General features: G+C 46.1%; 1 protein-coding gene across 2 annotated transcripts in view; it reads right to left on the reverse strand.

Moving 5' to 3' along the window:
- Positions 1 to 17,537, reverse strand: part of SEC14L1 (SEC14 like lipid binding 1) — a 47,943-nt gene extending 30,406 nt beyond the window's left edge. Inside the window, exons 1-3 of one of the 2 annotated variants that reach the window (XM_043905406.1) lie at positions 17,375 to 17,537; positions 16,036 to 16,140; positions 15,131 to 15,223 (exon numbers count right to left, since the gene is read on the reverse strand). In XM_043905406.1, the coding sequence (XP_043761341.1) occupies positions 15,131 to 15,193 (63 nt within the window). In that variant the 5' untranslated portion in view covers positions 15,194 to 15,223; positions 16,036 to 16,140; positions 17,375 to 17,537. The remainder of the gene's footprint in view (positions 1 to 15,130; positions 15,224 to 16,035; positions 16,141 to 17,374) is intronic. The other variant, XM_043905404.1, reaches the window with a different exon arrangement.
- Between the last annotated feature and the right edge of the window lie 428 nt (positions 17,538 to 17,965).

Consider the following 17,965-nt stretch of genomic DNA (forward strand, 5'->3'; position numbering starts at 1 on the left):
CAGGCTTAATGGTAATGGTAGTAACATGTTCCACAGAATGAAGAAACACAATATACTTGGACAGGAAAGAACCTCCGTCAGGAAACCAATGGCTCAGCTCCCATCTCGGCCTGAATGAATGTAAACATTAGACTATTCCCACAGCCCGGGAGAGTCACCTACTGTTTCAAGGACAAAGCGTTCTCCGGGTAACCTTGTACAACCGTCCACCCAAGTGCACCAGCATGCATGGCCTCAAACTGTTTTAAACTCACAGCTCCTAGCAACTTTCAAGCCACTCCCTCCCCTACCCCCGCCACCCAACTGTCAGGTACTGGACTCAGCTAGCCCGCAGCGTCCTTTCCCTCCTCGCCTCCAGCACTGTCACTTCAGGACGCAGACACCAACCAGGGAGCCAGAAGGCAGTCAACGGAGAGCCTGGGCTCATGTATCAGCAGGCCCTGATTTGAATCTCAGTGGTACCACCTACAAGCACCAGCCTTCTGTTACAGAAAAGAGGGAGAATGGCTGCAAGTCACCAAAGATGGAGCACGAGGGGAAGCTTACTGCCTGGCTGGGAACCGGGTCAGCACAGATCAGGCAGGAGGGAGGAGGAGGCTGGGGGAGGAGGACTGGGGAGGAACCTCAAAGCGAAGAATGCAAACTGGCTTTGTCCAAAATCAGAAAAGCCCAGGGTCCGTGGCTGTCCTGCTGACAAGCGAGATCCGGGTTTGTGTGGAGGCGAGCCAAGCTGCAGGTAGTCTGGGCGTGTGTGCGGCCACGCAGAACCATGGCACCTGCACCACTGACAGTGCGCGAGGCAGTCAGGGCAAACTGCTTGCCAGCTCACTTGGCAAGCAGTTTAAATCTCAGTTTCCTCATTTGTACAGTGGGATAAGAGAAGCGCCTACCTCTAAAGTTGTAAGTCCCAGTTCTAAGTGCTGGGGATGTAATATCCAGCAGGATGACTATACTTAACGACACTGTATTGTACATCTGAAAGTTGCTAAGAGATCTTAAAAGTTATCATCACAAGGGAAAAAAATGTGTAACTGTGAGGTGATGGATGTCAACTTTTATGGTAATCATTTCACAACGTACATAAAGTATTATACTGCACGCCTTAAACAAACACTAAGGGTTTCCCATGTGGCGCTGGTGGTAAAGAACCCACCTGTCAATGCAAAAGACATAAGAGACACGAGTTCGATCCTTGGGTCGGGAAGATATCCTGGAGAAGGAAATGGCAACCCACTCCAGTATTCATGTTTGGGAAATCCTACGGACAGAGAAGCCTGGTGGGCTACAGTCCATAGGATCGCAAAGAGTCGGACATGACCAAAGTGACTTAACACACACACAAACACACACAATGTTATATGTCAATGACAGCTCAACAAAGGGGGCAGAGTGGGGAGAAGAGCCTACGGCACAAAGTAAGTGTGACTGAGTGAGACAGTAGCACACTGCACCCCATACAAGCTCATCTTTAATCCTGGATCTCTTAGATGTTCTTTAAGTGTTTCTTAAACGGTGGTTCAGCTCTGGGACCCCCAGGGGGCCTAGAAACCAAATCTCCCCAACGGGCTGTACCCTGGGTTCAGCTGCCCACGGGGTGCCAAAAGCCCCGTGCAGAGGCCTGCTCTACCACTCCCCTCCAGAGATAAGACCCCTGAAGGCAGAACTTGTTTGGAAATTGCTTACTGTCCCTCTATGGCTCCAGCCCTACTTTGCCTCTGGTTATACAACTAACAATCTCCAATGAAACAGACTTAGAAGTTTTAAGCTTCAAGTTCAAAACATAATACAGTGGTATTTGAGGACTTCACAATCGAAAATTTCCATCACGAGAAAGAACCATGACCATGAGAATCACACACTTTACAGAAGGACATTCCCCCCCACCATTCTCCTGCAGGGTGATGAAGCAGTGTCAATTTCCACGGCTCTAAGTCAGACCCGGAAGTTGAAGACACTGCCATCCCAAGTTTCCACTCTTAGCCTCACCAGTCAATACTCAGTTAAAACAACTGTCAAAGAGCTATCACTCATGACCTACCATGTGGAAGGGCTGCTCACTACCACTGATAACGGCTGAGCCAACAAGCCACTCAATTGAATGTTTATCCCCCTCTCCAACCTCTGGTTGGTTTCAACCTTGGTTGCGTGTCAAACAAAACCCAATTTAAGGAGCTGATGGATCTGGAATTCATGAAAATATAGCCAAACCTCTAACTCAAGAGAAATGGCTTGAGTAATTCCTTTTAAAAGATAGATGTTTCATTGGACCTTTATTGTTGACCTGTTATTTTTCATTATAATGTTACTTAAATATGTACGAACTAGGCAAAAACTCATACCATTATAAAACTCAAACTAACACAATATACATTTAACGAGAAGGATGACAATTTGTTGAAGACGAAGTCCTCCTCCAACATGAATACGGGACTGAGCAGAAGGGCACAGCTGCTTTCAAGCCCGGCAGGCCCTCACCCAGGGGCGCTGTTTGGGGATTCACCACTCCTACCACTTCTCTCTATTTAAGTCTTTATTTGTACAGCCCCTGTCAGCAAAGGAACTTAGCTGATACTTGGCTCAAACACATCATTTACATATTAATTCCACCTCTATTCTTTTTGTATTTGCTTTCAACCATTAAAACAGTACTGTTAGGCAAACAACACTTAAAAAAAAAAAAATGGGCACAAGACCTCAAGAGACCTAATTTTCTTCAAAGACATAGATAGCCGACAGGCACATAAAAAGATGTTCAACATTGCTAATTATTAGAGAAATGCAAATCAGAACCACAATGACATCACCTCACACCAGTCAGAATTGGCCTTCATTAAAAAGTCTACAAATAACAAATGCTGGAGAGGGTATGGAGAAAAGGGAACCTTCCTGCACTGTTGGTAGGAATGTAAGCTGGTGCAAAAACAATGGAAAACAGGATGCAAGTTCCTTAAGAAACGAGAGTTGCCTTATGATCCAGCAAGCCCACTCCTGGGCATGTATCTGGAAAAAACTATAATTTGAAAAGATATGTGCACTTCTAATGTTCATGGCAGCACTATTTACAATAACCAAGACATGGAAGCAACCTAAATGTCCATTACAGGTGAATGGATGAAGAAGATAATGGTATATCAAAATAAAAAGCACATTAACCAATCCCAGTTAGAAAATTAAAGGATACTAGTCAGAAAACACAGAGATACACACATCTTTAAGTAGATCTTTATACTTAAGATATCTGTCACTGTCAATAAATCTTGAAGGACAAATGTTTCACAGGCCACAATTACTCAAGCCCTAGGCAAACAAGAATGCCTGGAGTGTTACAAAGGGTTTCTCTTAAGTTTTCTTAATTTAAAAGTCAAGTGACTGATCCATGATCCAACAGAATCCAAAACATGCCAGGACTTTCCAAAACTATTCCTAATCCATAAAACTTTCTAATAGATAGCAAACTGAGTATATGTGACAATAAAAATAGCAGTTTTGCATATTCTTCTTCAAATGAAGTTGGATTTGGCAGAGCGCTGTTTCACTTTTCCAGAGTGTAAAAAATGAGTCCATGGACTTCAGAAGAGCATTTGGTGTTCCAGGGACTTGCAGCTGTCAGCTTTTATAGATGCCATGTGTTTGCCCACATAAAAGAATGTAATGAGCTATGGAAATATTATCCGGCCTCATGAACCAGAATAAAAGCGCCATCGTCAGTAGGCTGATAGCAAGAGTCGGTTTAATCCATCAGGAAAATATCTATCAAGCACCGTTTATTAAACGCCTGTTATACAAGTTGAGCCTCATGGACCTTGAAGTGCTCGTTTCTGTTTTCTCTACCACATCCCTTCCTTTATGGTGGGAGCCCCCCCACAGCGCATCCCCCCAGCGCATCATTCTACACCTGCTCTCAGATGCTGTTCTTTCTTTGTTATGAACTAACGGCAAAGGCAACCGTGAGATGTAAACTAAAGCTGTATCTTGAACAGGTGGAATAAAATACAATGGTTGAATTCAAAGACAAAAAAAAAAATCTAGAGAGATGTGCACTTATATTTGCCTGATATAATAGTCAACTAGACTTTAAACAGTAAACACAACAGCCAAGAAGTAGAAACAGCTTAACTGTCCACCGATGAAAGAATGGATAAACAAACTGTAGTGTGTATACACACAAACATAAGACTATTCAACTTTAAAAAGGAAAAAAAACTTTGACATGTTACAACATGAACGAGCTGTGAGGACAATATGCTAAGTGAAATAAGCAAGTCACAGAAGGATAAATATTGTGTAATTTCTCTTATAAGAGGTACCTAGAATAGTCAAATCTATAGAGACAGAAAGTAGAAAGGGGTGGGGATGGGAAGTCAGTGTCTAATGGGGACAGAGTCTCCATTTGGGAAGATGAGAATGTTCTGCAGATGAATGGTGGAGATGGTCACACAACCTGTGAATGTCCGTGAAAGTCACTCAGTCGTGTCCGACTCTTTGTGACCCCATGAACTATACAGTTCATGGAATTCTCCAGGCCAGAATACTAGAGTGGGTTGCCTTTCCCTTCTCCAGGGGATCTTCCCAACCCAGGGATCAAACCCAGGTCTCCCGCACTGCAGGCGGATTCTTTACCAGCTGAGTCACAAAGGGAAGCCCAAAGAATACTGGAGTGGGTAGCCTATCCCTTCTCCAGTGGATCTTCCTGACCCAGGAATCGAAGTGGGGTCTCCTACATTGCAAGCAGATTCTTTACCAAGTGAGCTATCAGGGAAGTCAGATTGTACACTTTGAAATAGTTAAAATGGTAAATCTTATGTATATTTTACCATGTGAAAAAAAGAGTATAAATTTTTTTTTATACTCCACCTGAAAATTAGCAAATAAAGCCACATAAATAGTTCAGTTAAGACAAGCACATGCTTGTTAACATAGTTTTGGTATCACTAAATAAACGCACAAAGAACATTCTGGAGAAGCACATGAAGCAAACAGCCTCCTTTTAGTACACACTAAATCCTTCTAAAGAAAGTATAATTTACGAGAGTCTCTATTATACAACCTGTTAAAAGAATCTATCCTTTTGAAGATTTTCAAGTAAGAAAAAGTTATAACTGAAAGCAATTTTCTTTCTTCCTACTCCATTTGGTACAAATCAAATTAAGGACATCTGAACCAGTGGTCCTCCAACCTGCGCAGGCACCAGAACCAGGGCTTGTGAAACCCGACTGCTGGGCCTGCCCTGGAAATCCTGACGCAGCCAAGAATGACAATTTCGAACCGTCACAATTTGCATCCCAAACCAACTCTGTGTTAAATGAAATAAAGATAGGATGTGTTTGGGGACGAGCTTTCTAAATATTAATAGCATAAATACTGCAATACAACTGTCTCTTAAATTAATTTACTTCTTAAAATATATACCTTGCAGCTTTTAGTTCTGGACTTGGTTTTTAAGACATATATAGGTGCTAAGCTAGGAAAAGAAACACATTTTATGATTAGAATTACCTAATGTTACAGAGTAACTTATTCATTAAGAAAAAGGGTCATGTAATCATCAACTGCTCAGGTTTAAACCTGTAGAGATGGCAAAAAGAAAATTAGAATACCATTCTATCAGAGTCAAGAATTTTTTAATGAATTTTACGTTCTGTAGGAGAACCACAGAAAGGAAGTTTTTTGATCGCAAAGAGTCAGACATGACTTAGTGGCTGAACAAATTCATCACTATGGGAAAAAAGCCACTCAAACACTAAGTAATACATAAACCAGGACACGTTTTTCAGACAACTATAGTAATTATAAGCTTCAGTTCACTGAACATAAAGTCTCTTTTACTCAAAAACCAATTTGCATCAGATTCCTTCAAAACACAGTATAAGTAGTAAATTCAACCAAAAGAATATGTTCCAATGTGACCTTCTGTTAAAATTTTCACTGCCAGAGGCAGAAGTAATGGCAGAAGCGAGAGTGTGCATCTCAGGACTCGCTTATTCAAACAAATCCATTTCTGAGGCTTCTCTGTAGGCTCAGGAGAAAAAGCACAACGTTCTGGTTCCCACCCTGAAGGTGCTTGTGTGAAAGGAGAGGTGACAAGCTGCAGGGACCAGCCAGGTGACAGGCAGACAACAGGGCACAGGGCGGGAACTCCTCCGAGAACTGATCTGACCGGTGAGGGAAGGATGGAGAAAGGCCCTCCAGCACGAAGCCAGCAACAGATGCACACTTGGGGAACGGCCAGTGACCCCAGAGACGCGACCGGGGAGCACGTGGGGGCCTCACCTGTGGAGACAAGGCTAAGAGGCGGCTTAGAAGCCAGGACGGAGCTAAGGATCTGAATTCATCTTGAAGGTGGGGTGCAGCCACTTAAGAATTTTAAACTAGCAAGCAATGCGGTCAGACATCCAACTGGGAGACTCCGTGGCGGCAACCCTGGAAAAAAGCGAGTGGGGCAGACAGAGCTGGGATGCAGGGCCCAGAGGACGTGAACGAAGCAGTGACAGAGGCAGGGCCCACACCGTCAGAGGCGCCGATTCAGACCCAAGTCAACAGACACCCTCGACGGGCAAGGGTCCGGCCATCACGGGGGCTGGAGGGGTGGGCGCTTTCAGGGGTGCCCGGGCTCCGGGTCTGAGGGTCGGCACATGCGGTGGCACTCCTCAGCAGCAGCAGTGCAGAGGAAAGGCAGAGCTTTTCAGAGGAATTTTCTTGTTTTTAACGTGTTTGCGTGTGTTCTGTTGGGTGTGCTCTTTGTGTGAGCATGAGGAAGGGTGGGTACTGTCCAGACCTACTAAGTCTGCCTTGGAATGGCCAGGTGGGGCTCTCCAAGCACGGAGCTGGCTAGACGCCTGGAAGCGCCCGTGTGTAGGCTGCAGGTGAGCCCAGAGAGCTTTGGTTTATAAACTGACAGTTGAAGCCACGGGTTTAGATGAGGCTGGCCAGGAAGGGATGTTGGGTGAGAGAATTGCATTTTCATAATACAGCATTAACCACAAGTTAAAACTGTGATGTTCAGAAAACACAAAACTAGCTGAATAACTAGGAGGCCTTGAAATAGCGAAACAAGTTATCATTAGAGGGAGAGCCCATCTGTACCCAAGGCGGCAAGGAGGTGAGCGGAGTAAGAAAAAAAGCAAGGGTGACCAGAGGGAGGGCCAGAGACCCAGGAGGAAGAGAACCACCGCCAGTCATGGAGTCAAACACGCAAGACATTTAGGAACCAGATGCTCATCAAGCCCTCAGACTCGCACTATGCGTGAACAGTGCACTAGGAATATTCTAGTGCAAACTGTGTAGGCGTGAGCTATGAAATACACATGGCAGATTTCTGAATGGAAAAAGGATTCAGCACACATCATGATATATACAGCAATTATCTTACAGGGTGATAATTACATAAATCTACATACAAAGACTTTTCTTTAAAACAACAAAAGAAGGCCAGTACTCTCAAGATCAACTGTACCTTTCAAGGGAATTGTTAATGCAATACATGCCTTCTGTTGCAACATGTTAAATTATCCCACTAGAAGTATATAAAACTGTTTTCACTCATACAGATTAAAAATCAAGAAAGATCAATGATCACACCTGCCCATCAAAAATTCTCTCTTCAGCAAATCTCTCTGGGTGCTTCCCAAACCAGACTGACACCTCCATCCAGGGCTGTAAAGCAAAAACCACGAACAAAGGACAGGCCAGGGTGCCTGGGACCCCTCCTTGCACCTCGGTGGTCCCCAAGTGCTTACCACAGACGCTACATAGGGAGCCTCTTAGTCAGATATGCCAATAAATTAACTCCCTTCAACTGCTCTCTGTAGACAGTAGGATCAACGAAGTGGGTTTGGGAAGACCCAGTTTAATTTGAGAAAAAATGCTTTGCATCCTATTTGCGACTCAAAATTACAAAGGATAATCGCTGGCTTCAATATCTATCAGCAGTATCAGCAAATGTTTAGACAAAGCTGCTAAAAAGTAGCTGAACTGACTGACTTGAGGTCTGTGACTCCTCCAGTGCCAACTGGCTATAATGAACAATTAAATCAGCAAAATGTTAAGGTAATTGAAAAGGACAAATGACCCAGTTTCTGAAACAAAGCGATGACACAAAAGGAAACAAAGGGAGAGGAGGATGTGAGGGAACAGAGGCGGCTGAAGAAACATAATAACTGAACACTAAGGTTCATCTGAAGGAGGATCCAAACAAGGTTAAAAAAAAAAAAGACATTGTGTTAGCAGAGAAAGTCTAAACATGGATTTGGCACTGGGTGATGTCAAGGAATTATTAGTACTCTTCTCAGGTGTGATAATGACACGGTGGTTACCTTTTAAAAAGAAAAAGGTCCTGGGACTTCCCTGGTGGTCCAGTGTAGGGGACGTGGGTTTAATCCCTGAATGGGGAACCAAGATCCCACAGCGCACCACAACTAGAAAGAAGCCCAAGTGCCACAATGAGAGACTTGACGCAGCTAAATATTTTTTTTCAGTCTTTACAGTGCGAGCTATGTTTCAGGATGAATTAACAAGATGCCTGAAATCTGCTTTTTATCACCAGCAGGAGGAAAGCAGAAAGAATAAATGAAACAAACTGGCAAAATGTTGATGCTTTCAGAGCTACGCCATGGGCAAGCAGGTATTTATCAAACCTTCCTTTCTACTTCTGCATACTTGAAGTTTCTATAAGACAAGGTTTACCCTTTTCTTTTTTTTCCTTAACAAAAACAGGTAAATCAAGAAGGCAAGGAGCTGAATCAGATCCTGCTTTATTTCTTCTTGAAATATCCCCTATTGAACCACAGCTGTCTTCACCCTAGCACATTAAAAGAAAGTCAGGAGGCAAAATGTGTTGGGAGAGTGGGTTTAGGAGAAGAGAAAAAGCCTGGTTCTGTACAAAATAGTGTGTGATGGAAGCACACTATGGTTGCCCATTGTCAAAGCTAAGTAAATTTGACCACATTCCAGGTTTTAGTAAATGGAACAGAATTTACACTACGGCATTCAAAAACTTGATAAATGAAAGAGGACAATCTCCCTCACTATTAATAAACTGACCGGGATCCTTAATGCATCAACAGAGAAACTGGCCTGTTTCTCCCCACTCCGAGACTGAACAGAACTTTTTAAGCTGGTGACCCCCAAATGCAGACTGCTTATTGCTTCGAGTAAAAGTAAATTCTATTGCATACTAGGCTGACTGAAGATATAACAATACCTCCATTAATGAAAAAGATGTATTTCAACAACACACCTAATTGTCAGAAACTTGGAAAGCATAAAAAGGCTCAGGGATAAAATCTAGGATGAGAGGCAGAGAATGTGCTTCGAAAAGAAAAACAAAAGATGGAATGAAAGTATTTCATAACTAAAGTAAAGGTACAAACCAAATATGCATGGGACTCAGATCAGTAGAAGAAAACAAAATCAGGAAAGAGGGGATGGGGGCTCCCGGTATCTCTGGGCAAGGAGGAGGAGTGGATGGGCACATGGGGCTTCAGGGGGCAGCCACCTGCCTCGGAGCAATAGGACAAAGCCAGCTGGGCTCCCGCAGGACAGAGGAACAGCCTGGAAACGGCTGCACGGGGGTGGGTCTACCTCTCAGATTTCTGCACACCTTGCCCTCACCCCAGAAAGAGCGGACTGGACTGCATTTGGTGTACAGCCCTCCTTAAACAGCGCTGCAATACACAAGCACTCCTCAGGGTCCCCCACGTCTCCCCAACTGTCCTGATGCATAAACTGAATGGATGAAGTAAAGTTTACATATAAATACAAAGGTCTATTTTAAAGAGACACACATTCATAGTTCACATGTCAACAAGCGACTCTGCTGATTCATTTCACCTTGCATTTGGGCGTGGGGCAGGGGCTGGCTTTCAGAAAGGGAAGGGGGAGGCCACGGAGGTTTCCACGCCCTGCCGCTCCCACTGCCAGGTCTCCAGACCTCCCAGCAGTCTACACAAGTGACCAGCCTAGTCCCCAGGTTACAGAGCGAGTCTGTGGCGGAGCCCAACCCCGCAGCCAGCATCACAGCACATCTTCTCCTTTCATCCCCTAGTCTCGGCGGCAAGACATGAAACAGCTGAGGAAAGAGGAAAGGAAGGGAACAAACCAGAGAACAAACCAAACCAAAGGGAAGCAAGAGAATGAGAGGAACAGAAGCAAATGCTGTTGTGGGAGCCACTCCATCAGCAAGTGCACGCTTAAAGAGGGCTTTTTGGTTACTCAACCTGTAAAAGCATACTGCTTAAACTACTACAAAATTTGTCAAATGGGTTCTGCATAATTTATGAAGGTGTTTTAAAAAAAAAAAGCCAACTTCATCACAAAAGGGCTTTGCTCTTCCAGGAGGCATTGGTTAATTGAAGGCTCACAGCATGCTACTTCTCTTCCATGGGGAAAACATAGAGCCCTTGTCTGAAGACAGATCACAGATCTGAGCTTCAACCATCAGACCTACCTCCCAAGTCCTCGCACGGAAAGCTCAAGTGAATAAACGGACACCAGCCGATCAAACATATCTGAGTGCCCACTTGCGCCTGGTACCAACACCGGAGGGAACAAGGGAAAAACCAAAGTCTCTGCCCTTGAGGAACATACACAGTAGTTAGAGAGCAATACTCGGGCACCTTGGAGAACAAAAAACTACCTACCTACCCCTGATTGCACCGTGAAGGAGGAGTGAGAGGAGAGGGAGAGAAACATGAAGGGCTTTTCAGCTGCTATCAGGGAAAGGGGTGGGCCAGTTAAGATCAAGATTAGATGGGGTGAACATCTAAGGCAAGGAAGGAAGTGTTGAAAGGAAGCGGGTGGGGGGCCGGAAAAGACACAGTGGCAAACAGGGACAGCACAGAATAGATGGAAACATTCAGGCTGGGAAGTCACGCTGGCATAATTATGAAATAAGCTTCAACAGGGAAAGTAGGATATGAAGGGCCTTGGAGAAAATGCAAAGCGGTTTAGAACAGATGTGACTGATAAGAGCGATCACTTCACCGGAGGGCTGACAGGTGGAAACCATGTCTGGCAAGAGGATGCAGGACAGCCCAAAGAGATGAATGCGTGAGTGAAGAAAGGACAACTCTGGCACTCCCTCCAGAGGCTGGACCGAAGGCGGTGCTCAGGAGAGGAAGGCACAGAGCTGTGACTTGAGGGCACCATCTAGAAGATGCGTCGGCTAGGGATCCAAATGGCCAATGGGGTCTGGGAGCGCACGACAGGATGGACAGAACAGGGAACTCGGGGAGTGGACATGAGCAGATCTGTCAGGTAACAGGAAGCCCACGGAGAAACAGGGCTTGGGACTTCCCTGGTGGTCCAGTAGCTGAGATTCCACGCTCCCAACGGAGGAGGCCTGGGGTTTGATCCCTGGTCAAGGAATGGGATCCCACATGCTGCAACTAAGAGTTCACAATGCCACAACTAAAGATCCTGCATGCTGCAAGGAAGACCCAGGGCAGCCAAAGAAAGAAAGAAAGAAAACGGGGCTGCACAAGATTAGCAGCAGGGCCTCCACCACCACGTGCTCCAGCAGTCCAGGGGCAGCTGTCCCGGGCGAGAAAAGCATCAGAGACCGGGTCCTTGCCTCCCTGCCGCCGTGACCAGAGGCATGGCTCCCGGTTCCTCCTCTCCTTCAGTCTCGCCTGCACCCTGACCCCCCCTTTACACCCCACACTGAACGCTGCTCCAAGGACGCACTCTCCTCTGTATCACTTGTGAAACACCATGAATGCCATGAGGAAGGAAGCTGGACCTGAAAATGTTTACGCTCTGAAATCAGTGTTTTATCTCAGAACTTTCCAAATGAAACACTCAAATCCAAGCATCTCAGAACCACACCTGCCACCCAAGTCCATTCTCGGCGGTCACCTCACTAGGCCGGGGAGACCACAAGCGACTGGAATGCCCTTCACGGATTAAGGTTGGGCAGAGCAGCCCCGAGACACATTTCTGGTTGAGCCTGGAAAGGTCACTCTTCAAGGACAAGAACCCTCCACAAACATTCCAGGATACACATTCTAATAAAAAGAACACCAAACTCTATCCCAACTACCTGCGCAAGCTCTCTCCTCCCAGAGCCTCAGACTCCTCACCCTCAAAGGGGGCTCAGCCGGGGGGCTTTTCAACTCACCAAAGCGTCAACCATCGTTTCTGGGCTCACATCTGACAATAGAACGCCCCTCGGATGCCACAAATGCCTGCTGAAACACCTTCACTTCAGTTTTGCTTGTTTACCATTAACACTCAAGACGATTTTTTAATTCTACCAAGTATACTGACCCCAAAACAAATGGTAGATTGTCATTAAATCAATCAAAATAATTAACTTACTTGATACCTACCGTGTACCTACTACTGACATAGGCACTTCCCACCTCATATTCTGGCAATTCTAAATTACAGCAAAACTCTCGGTTAAGAGAAATAGAGGCTCTAAGTGGATGGCACGGCATTTCCTTCCACGGTCGTCACAGGACCCTGTAAATCAGGACTTGGACCCACCTGTGAATACCACAGACTGACCACCTGACCAACACTCCTATCACTGCCACTTCTGTGACTACTGAAGCACAGTCACTTTTGGAGGGTCTCAAAAATATTTCTGTTCAAATTATAGTTCTGTTCTTGCATTAACTGAATGCCTCTGCTCACTCTGAATAAACTGAAAAGAATATTTTAGAGTAACTCTTTTGTACTTCTGTTCTTCCTCAATAAGAGAAAAATAAAGCAAGGAAAATACTGAGGATTTTATGTCGTACAATTACAGTGAGAAAAGCGCAAGGGACACCACAAAAATCACTAGACTTTACATTCTAGTTTCTACCTAACTCTGGAAGGAAAAGGGTAATATATTTCATTTTCAGGTTAAAAAATAATTTCTTCCAAGTCAAAAAATTTCACTACTGCTTAAAACAGAAGCGAGTGAAAAACCAGCTAATTTTAAAAGATTGAGGGGTGGCTGAGAAGTTCAATTTCAAATTCTTCTGTAAATCCCTGCATAAATGTGACAAGGCAAACTATAGCATTTTGAAAACCATAAAGAAAGGAAAATAAGGAAGCTGAACAGTAGGCAGGCAAAATACCTCTTTATTATCAAGTGTTTGCCTAAGAGACTAGCTTTTGCCTCAAATGATCAGGGTTGCAGCAACATTTAAAAATCGTCCTTAACATAATAGAAAACATAAGGCACCAGTCCCACGCCTGTCCCCTCCACCCTGGGGCATCTCCCAGGCTCACTGTCCTCCACTGCCCCACACTAATCTCCTAGCACCACCAGCCCCTGCCAACCAGGAAGGGACAGGGAACCAAGCCCCACAAGGAATCCACAGGCCAGCCAGCATCCTGGGACCGGAGTGGGCGGCGGGGAGGATCAGATCAAGTATCTCTAGAATCTGAACTAGGAAATGCGAAAAGAACTGTTCACTTAGAAACTGAAAGAAGGCAACAAGAAATGCCACAAAGTCAAACTGGGGCCAGAGTTCTGACCAGCTGAAAAAGCATGTGAGCTGAAACCACAGGAGAGGGGAAGGTAGGAGAGCGTGAAGCAGCCAGTGGTGAAGGCAGAGTCCCGGGGTGAAGGGTGAAGTTCCGGGGACAACTGCTTCTGGGAACAACCCCCTCTCCCCAAGCCAGGTTCCTGGAGCTCAGCCCGTGCAAGCTCACATTCCTGGATTTCTGCACGATCCCATCACACACAGCGTGTGTTCCAACAACAATATCCCCTCCTCTCAGGCCACAGTGGATCTCTGCTCTTTATGACCAAACGACCGACCCAGCAAACAGGAAGCAAACCTTCCCGGTAAGCCATTAACATAAAACAGTGAACAGTCCTAGAACTGAAGGAAAATACAGAAGTAAAAATTACCACCCCCCCACACACAAATCTCACACCTGACAGAGAAGGGGCACCAGGGAACCTTCTGAGGTAAAGGAGGGAATGGTTCTGCATCTTGACAGAGATCCATGTCACTCTCTGTCAACACTGATCAAACTGTAAACCTAACGTGATCATTTCACTGTCTGTAAATTACACCTCAATTTAAGAAACAGACGCCCTAAATCTAAATTGTTCCCTTGAGAGGACTTGAGTTTTGTTTTCCAAAACTAAATTGATCTGGATAAATCTCACAAACGATGTTGAGCAGCCAGCCAGATGCAAAAACACTTGAGTTTTTGTACACAGAACAGACACAGAAAATCATTTCCGGTCAGAGTCAAAACAGGGGCTGACTACACGGGACCAGGAGGAGCTGAGGGTCTCTCATTGGGCTGAAAGGTTCTAGTTCAGACTGGCACTTTCATCAGGGTGTATTTCATGACCAAGGCATCCTTCAGTCACATATCACACCTTAACAGTAACACAAAAGAGACAGGGAAGGGAAAGGATTTGTTGCTGTTCAGCTGCTAAGTCATGTCCAACTCTTAGCAAAAAGAATTGTTCACTCAGAAACTGAAAGAACGCAGTAAGAAATGCCATAAAGTCAAACTGGATCCAGAGTTCTGACCAGCTGAAAAAGTACATGAGCTGAAGCCAAGGGAAAGAGTACCTTACAGTAATCTAAAAGAGATTGGAAAAAGTTTGTCTGGGGTTTTCTTTTTTTTGGCCTCTAATGAAATGATTATTTCGAGCCAATCTCTTTAGGTTAACAACAAAGAAAATTAAGACTTTTAATTACCCCATTTGTAGAAATCTATTATGACTCAAGAATCTAATATTAGCGGAGGAAGCTCATTTCAGCACAGTCCTTAGAATCCTGTAAATTAAGCTCCATCCTTCAGTGCTCAGCTTCATATAGTGAATTCACCCTCAATCTAAATGAGCAGCAGAAGAAAAATACCACACTCTTCACATCCCTTTTCTACTTAAACAAAAAAAGAGCAAAATCCAGAGGAAGAATTATTTAGTCACAATCCCACTTCTGTATTTTCAAAAGGAGAATTGACTGAAATTCACACATAACCCTGAGATAAATTTAAAAAGAAATGCAGATTTTGATTTTCAGAGACTTATAGTTTAAAAACAATTTCACAAACTTGTTAAAGTTCATAAGCATAAAAACAGAATATGTAAAAGCGGAGCAACAGATAGTCAAATTTGGACACCTAAGAAGATAAGAAGCCAGAGAGTAAACTGAAAAGTACTTACAGCCATAATTAGTTCAAAGGGGTGTTTATACACCCTCACTGGTGACTGGTATTTTTGCACCATGATTGCAATAAAACAGCAATCCTTTCACACCTGCAAAACACAAACATTTGTGATAAATAACCATGATAGGGAAAAAATTTGCATTTACACAACATACTACAGTCTAAAGAACCTCAATAGGTCACAATTCTATGCACACACAAGTCCAAAGATGATGCTTAACTATACAAGGGCAAGGGAAGACAGGAAGGCAGGAAGAAAAGGTGAAGAAAGTCCAAGTGGAGACAGGGAAGGAGCGCTGGTCTGAGGGCTGGAGGATCAGTTACCTTACCAGCCTCACCGCTTCTCCCGGGGCTGCCCTGGGTCCTTTCCAGCAAGTGAAATGCCATGATTCAATTATTCTAATAACCCGTACAATTAGTTCTTGAATCATTTTCTCTTCAACTTCCATGAGAAGCCAAAAAAAAAATGGTAGCACTTCAAGATATTAAGCCCAGGACACACAAAAATACAAGTGGAAAAAAAACTACTACTGTTTCTTAAATTATGGGATACTCCTCAAAAGCTATTTTCAAGGGAAACTTGTCAATCTCCATTTTCTAACTGCACAGGCTACAACAACTTCAGGGACCAGTCTTCAAATGGCAGACACTCTTAAAGCCCTCTGGCTAGAGGCTCCATTGACTTTTTCAGCCTCAAAGAGCTGTAATACCAGGACGCAATCAACTAAGTGTTCAAGCCCACTTCATCCGTCAAGAATCCTTCTGCCAGGGGCACATTCAGAGGCTGGCCCCAGCCTAAACTGGATTTTTCTGAAAAACACACTTTTATTTGGAGCCCTCTATACGGACTTCACTTCCCTATTTAAAAGGGAGGAAGAAAAATAAATCCAAAGAGCCTACCTGTCCTGCTGAGGATAATCATTAAGAAAGTTATTTTATGCTGAGTACAATGAGAGAATATTCAAAAGCACAAAACGGAATATCCTCAAGGAGCCCAAAGTCTAGCTGTAACAAAAGAAAAAATTACAAAGGTATATTTTATTTCATAAGATTCCTACCCATATTAATTACATTTAAACAGATCTGGAACTTCCTCTGGTATGTTTCGCATACCTCTCAGAAAGACCAGGTTCTGGCAGCAAACAGCTATATCTGGCAGTGTGAAAAACTGCTAGAGTAACTCGGGGCGACCTGAAGCAAGTCATTTGACTTTGCCGGGACTCAGATCCAACACTCTAAGACTTCCAGCTCTAAAATCAGGAGACTCAGAGTCAAAACTCCTGAATCCACTACAATCAACTGGAATGCCGTCATTAATCTTGATTCTGGGACTGGTAGGTCCTGGTGCGCTGGGATCGAGTTCTGTTTAGTTTTGCCAACCTGATAATGCTGGTGCACAGCAGGAATTCGATAACCTTTTAAATTTTTAACTAGAAAAATTTAATTTTAGGATATCTCCCACAGAAGGAGAGGATACTTACTGGGTATGTAAGGGGATTGTAGGGATGGGGAGACAATGTTTAAAAAAATAAAAAAGAGGAATGCGCGGTTAAGACTCCGTAACACCTATTCGGGATTCCACTGCCTGGCAGAACCCGAAGCGACTACGCTCAAGAATCTGGTAATTCCCGAGCTTCTGAACTCCTGCCAGTTCCCAGCTTCGGATGCTCTGGTCCAAACGAACGTTCTACGTGGGAATCTGGAGTTACAACGGCCAAGCGGCACCGTGGACCAGGGCAGCCCTCTATTGCATGACAATCGGTGCTTTAAAATTAGCCAATGGCCGGACTCAACGAGTACACCCCAAGCAGGCTGGAGGGGCGGCCCGGCCCTCGGCTCCATCTGGCGCGGGGGGGGGGGGGGGAGTCCCGGCGCGGCGGTTTCTCGGGCCCCCAGTCCGGGGGAGAGCCAGGGAGATGCACCAGGGGGGCCGGCTGGGAACCCAAACTCCGTTTCCCCCAGGAAAGGGGGGTCTCCGGGGTGGGAAGATCGGGGGTGATGGGGGCGGGGAGGGGGCGACCCAATACTGTAGGAGCCTCACGTGGCGGGGGTGGGGGGGAGACGGGGCAAGAGGAAGGCCCACTCCCGACCCGGGTCGCGGAGCTGAGGCGAGCCGAGCGGAGCCGAGGGGCCGGGGAAGGGTGGGCTAGGCGGAGAGCCGGCCGCGAGAGCCCTGCGCCGCCCGCAGGGGCCGGGCCGGGGGGCGCGCTCGAAGCCCGCCGCGGAGACGCGCGCCTACCTCTGGTCAGAAAAGCCGGGCCGGGGACGCGGGGCGGCCGAGGGCGCTCATGACGGCGGCTCCGCGGCGCCGTCGCCGTTCCACTGCCGGCCGGCAGCAGCTCCGCCGCCGGTTCCGGGGAGTGGGCCGGGGGGGCGGCGGGGGCGGGAGCGGGAGGGGCCCGGCGAGGCTCGAGTGGTTGTTACGGGTGACGGGGAGGGCGGGGCCAGGAGGCCGGAAGGGGAGCGCGTGCGCGAAGGCGGCCAAGGGGGGAGGCGGGCGCGAGGACGGTTGCTAGGGAGGGGGGGAAGGGCTGACAACGGGACTCAGCCGAACTGCGCAGGCGCCGACTCCGGGCCGGGCGGACGTGGGCGGAGCTCGGAACCAGCGTCCGCCCAGAAGCGTTGAGGGCCACAGGCGCCTGGCCCCGCCCAGGGTTGCGTCAGGGGGCGTGTCTCGAGTAGGGGGCGGGGCCCGCGAGTAGCCCAGCGGAGGTGGCCGAGACAAAAAAAAAGCCGGCGATGAGCCGGCACCCGGGGGAGTTCCGCTGACTTGAAACTGGGAAGTCTGCGAGGCATCAGAACAGCTGGGGCCTTCCGGCTTTGCCGGCGC

This window comes from Cervus elaphus, chromosome 5 (assembly GCF_910594005.1).
Source record: "Cervus elaphus chromosome 5, mCerEla1.1, whole genome shotgun sequence".
Classification (NCBI taxonomy): domain Eukaryota; kingdom Metazoa; phylum Chordata; class Mammalia; order Artiodactyla; family Cervidae; genus Cervus; species Cervus elaphus.